At 40.9% G+C, this 4,200-nt stretch overlaps 1 protein-coding gene across 1 annotated transcript in view; it reads right to left on the reverse strand.

Moving 5' to 3' along the window:
- C8B (complement component 8, beta polypeptide) overlaps positions 1-4,200 on the reverse strand; it is a 73,038-nt gene that overhangs the window by 45,010 nt on the left and 23,828 nt on the right. Inside the window, exon 4 of the mRNA XM_006879728.1 lies at positions 419-560. Within this exon, the coding sequence (XP_006879790.1) occupies positions 419-560 (142 nt within the window). The remainder of the gene's footprint in view (positions 1-418; positions 561-4,200) is intronic.

The raw sequence follows: 4,200 nt of genomic DNA on the forward strand, positions 1-4,200 counted from the left end.
CAATCTCTTCACCATCCATCCTGATGCTGCCAGTTGTTCCAGTGGTGAGAATCTTTGTCTTCTTGACATTGAGCCTCAATCCATATTGTAGGCTGCAGTCCTTGACATTCTACAGTCATATAGCAGGTGTTAAAATAATTGTTCAATTCCAGCTACCCTGTAGCAGCCCATTAGTCTCCATGTATAACTCTGTCTCTAGTATTGTTGCATTGCCTTCCTGTGTGGCCCATATCAGTCCACTGAATAGACTCTCAGAGATGGTCTGGAGTCCCCTCAAGAGCATCTACTTGCATGCCATTTTTCTTTCAGAAAGGAAAAAGTGGAGCTCTGTTTTTTTCTGTTTCGTTCCTCTTTATGCTCCAGAATCACATTGAATTCCATGCCTTCTTATTTACACAACAAGAAGACAGCCACTTACCCATTGGCCAGGTTGTCAATTGCCCAGTATCGCTCCATTTCCTGTTGACATTTTTTATAAACTCTTTTGCAGTTGGCCTCATCTGATAGGTCTCCACAGTCATTGTCTCCATTGCAAAGAAGTCTGCGGTTTATACACCTCCCTGGAATGGAGAAAGGAAAACACAGAAGGTCACATAGTTATCAGGAAGGGGAACTAACATGACATGAGCACCTATTTGATGCTGGGAATTTTTCATAAGTCTTTAATGCCTTGTCAAGGATGGTCCTGATGGATCAAGGTTGGTTGGTAATGGCTTTAGCAGCTTAATCCTTCAACCTTAAAATACTTAAAGAGGCCAGTGTCATATTTCTGAAAGTACTGCGAGGGAGATTGTTTGGAAACATTCTACAAGGGTAAGTGTGGGGTGGGAAGCTTTAGAGAGTGAAAAGATATGGTTACCAGGGTGAAAAGATTAGACAGGATCGTGGAATTGTCTTACTGAAGCTCTGCAAAGAAGCAGGTCTGGGAGCTTCTGCAGTTAGTGATCAGTCGCGGGGATTTCTTAACATTCCTAACGCCTCTGTCCCAATTTTACCTATTAGTAAAATCATTCTAGTAGTGTAGCCTGTAGATGTCATGCCGTTAATGCAAAAGCTAAGTCTCTCTGGTGATTCAAATCTTCCAGGGGATCTGAAGAAGAAAAATGAGCAATCTCTTCCTGTTCAATTTTCAGCCTCAGAAACGCAATGGAGAGCCAGCCATGAGTCAGTTCTGACTCAATGGTAATCAGTTGAATGTTGCTGAGACTAGTTATACTTACTCAATTAGGAATTAGGTAGAGTTGAACTGCTATTTAGTGGGTAGTGGGTAGAAAGCTGCATTGCCATCTCAAAGATGAGCTGTTTGAATTCGCCTGCTGCCACTTGGGAAGAAGATGAGCAGTCCTCCCCTGTGATTTACAGGCTCTGACAGTCCGACAGAGGGTCAGCTCTGAATTGGTTCTAACTTGATGTCAATGAGGGTTTGTTTGTTGTTGTTAAGATCCTTTCAGGTTATTATAATTAAATGTGAAAAAAGCTGCATTCAGATAATCAAAGTCAATGAACTTCCTTGGCATTTCTTAAGGTGAAGAAACTGAAGAATAAATTCAAGCCTCAAGTTGCCATACTTAATGATGCTATGGGCAGGATATTGAATGATTCAGGAAGTATTAAAAGAAGATGGGAGGATTACACAGAGTCACTCTACCAAAAAAATTGGCTAACACAGAAGAATTTCATGAAACAACTTATGTTCAAGAGGCAATGGTGATGAAGGAAGAAGCTCAAGCTGCTCTGAAGGACTTGGCAAAAAACAAGGCTCCAGGAATTGCTGGGATACCAATTGACATATTTCAACAAACAGATGCAACCCTGGATGTGTTTACCATGTTATGCCAAGAAATCTGGAGGACTACCACCTCAAGGCCAACTGACTGGAAGAGATCCATATTTATTTTTATCCCAGGAAAAAAGTGATCCAATAGAGTGTAGTAATTAGCAAATATCACTAATATCCCATGCAAACAAAATTCTACTGAAGATCATCCAAAAATAACTGGAACATAGGCAAAAAACTATCAGAAATGCAAGTTGAGTTTAGAAGAGGCTGTGACACTAGGGACATTATCACCAATGTTAGTCAAATCATGGTCAAAAGTAGAGAGTACCAGAGGAGTATCTATCTGTGTTTCATTGACTATGAAAAGACATTTGACTATGGCTCACAACAAACTGTGGCTGACCTTGAGAAGAATGGGACTCCCATAACACCTGATTCTGCTCATGTGGAACCTATATTTGGACCAGGAGTCAGTTGTCAGAATAGAACAAGAAAAGGAGTGTGTCATGGATGCATCCTATCTCCATAATTTCTTTTAAATTTTGTATTGGTTTGCATAGCCAAAGGTGGGTGACTCTAATCCACAGCCCTCAGATCTGTCTTTAATTGTTTTTGGTGGAACATTCTTCTAGGTCGTATAACCCTGGTATGTCCACTCGCTGTACAGAGGTAACTCGTGATTGCTGTGAAGCCGAACACTGTGACACTGATGTGTCAAATGTGAGAATAGTTACCCATGGTGGACAGTGTTTGGTGGAGCTCCCCGATTAAAACAAGCTTGGAAGCAGGAGTGGCATCCACTTCTGAAATAGCTTACCTCTGGAAATCCTACAAACCTGAAGAAAGGACAAAAGTTATACAAGTGTCCAGGACTTTCTTTCATAGGGTTGCTATGAGTCTCCCACAACTCGATGGCACTTAACAACAATATCATTGGTTTGTATATAAACTTCTCCATAACTTTTCAATACATATGCAGAAGAGATTATCCCAGAGACTGGCTTTTATGAAGAAGAATGGAGCATCAGGATTGGAAGAAGACTCATAAACAATTTATGTTATACAGATGATACAACCTTGCTTAAAGAAGGGCCTGAAGTTGCACAGGGCCAAGGACTATAGTCTGCAGTATGAATTGAAGCTCAGAATAAAGAAAATGAAAGTTCTCACCACTGGGCCAATTGACAGCACTGTGGTGAGTGGAGAAGAGATTGAAATTGTTAACAATTTCAGCTTGCTAGGTTTCACAATCAACAACACTCTTGGCATCAGTAGTCAGGAAATCAAAAAACAAATTGCATTAGGAAAATCTGTCATCAGGCACTTCTCCAGAGTGCTGAAGAGCAATGAAATCACTCTAGAGACTAAGATGCACCTGATCCAGGCAATGGTCTTCATCATTACTTGCCATGCATCAGAGAACTGCACAATGGCTGAAGATAACAGCAAAAGAATTACTGCTTTAAAGTTGTTTTGTTGGATTAGAATCTTGAACATATCATGGACTGCCAAGAAAATAGGTCTGTCCTGGAGTGGGTGAAAACAAGTTGCTCCTTGGAGGCAAGGATTTTGAGGTTCCAGCTTACATACGGTGGGCATACTGCCAAGAGGGATGAGTCCTTGGAGGAGGACATCATGCTTGGAAGGGTGGAGGGACAGTTTAAGAAAAGAAGACCTAGGATGAGATAGAATGTCAAGGTAACTGGGGTAATGAGGGTAGTTTGTCAAAGACGGTGAGTTTGGCTCAGGATAGAGCAGGATTCACAGCTATTGTGCATAGGGTTGCTATGAGTCATAGCTGATGCAAAGGCATATAACAGCTACAGTAGGGCTATTAAGCTTTGGTGGTCTGATGAGAAGAGAATTGTGCTCTCATCACAAAGGAAAGTGACTTGAATTCTCCAGCTGCTTATCAGGAGGGGATGGACAATCTCCTTTTAAGTGATTTACTGCCTCTGAAAACCTGCTAGGAATCAGCTATGATTTACTTCTCCAACTTCACAATAACTGTTGAAATGAAATGACTGAAACAGGTTAGTGAAGCCTTAAATCAATAATATTAATAGTAGAATAGTCATTCACAGTAATGTCCACATATATGTTCTCATTACCGACATTACTAATGGTTTTCGTGATACAAGTTCATATTGCTAGTAAATTGCTCAGGTTACCAATAATCTTGTTTTTATGTGCTGTGAAGTTGGAACCAACTCTGAACCTCCACTGTGTTTTGAGAGGCTCTAAATTGCAAAAAAGGAGATAGATTGCCCATCTTTCTCCCTCAGAGTACCTGTTAAATTAAAAACTGCATTTGGGTTGGCAGTTAACTCTACCACTAGGCTACCAGAACTTCCTATTACACACACACACACACACACACACACACACACACACACACACACACACACACAGCAAGACTT

This window comes from Elephantulus edwardii, unplaced genomic scaffold (assembly GCF_000299155.1).
Source record: "Elephantulus edwardii isolate Elephantulus edwardi_28Jun2011 unplaced genomic scaffold, EleEdw1.0 scaffold00005, whole genome shotgun sequence".
In the NCBI taxonomy this organism is placed as follows: domain Eukaryota; kingdom Metazoa; phylum Chordata; class Mammalia; order Macroscelidea; family Macroscelididae; genus Elephantulus; species Elephantulus edwardii.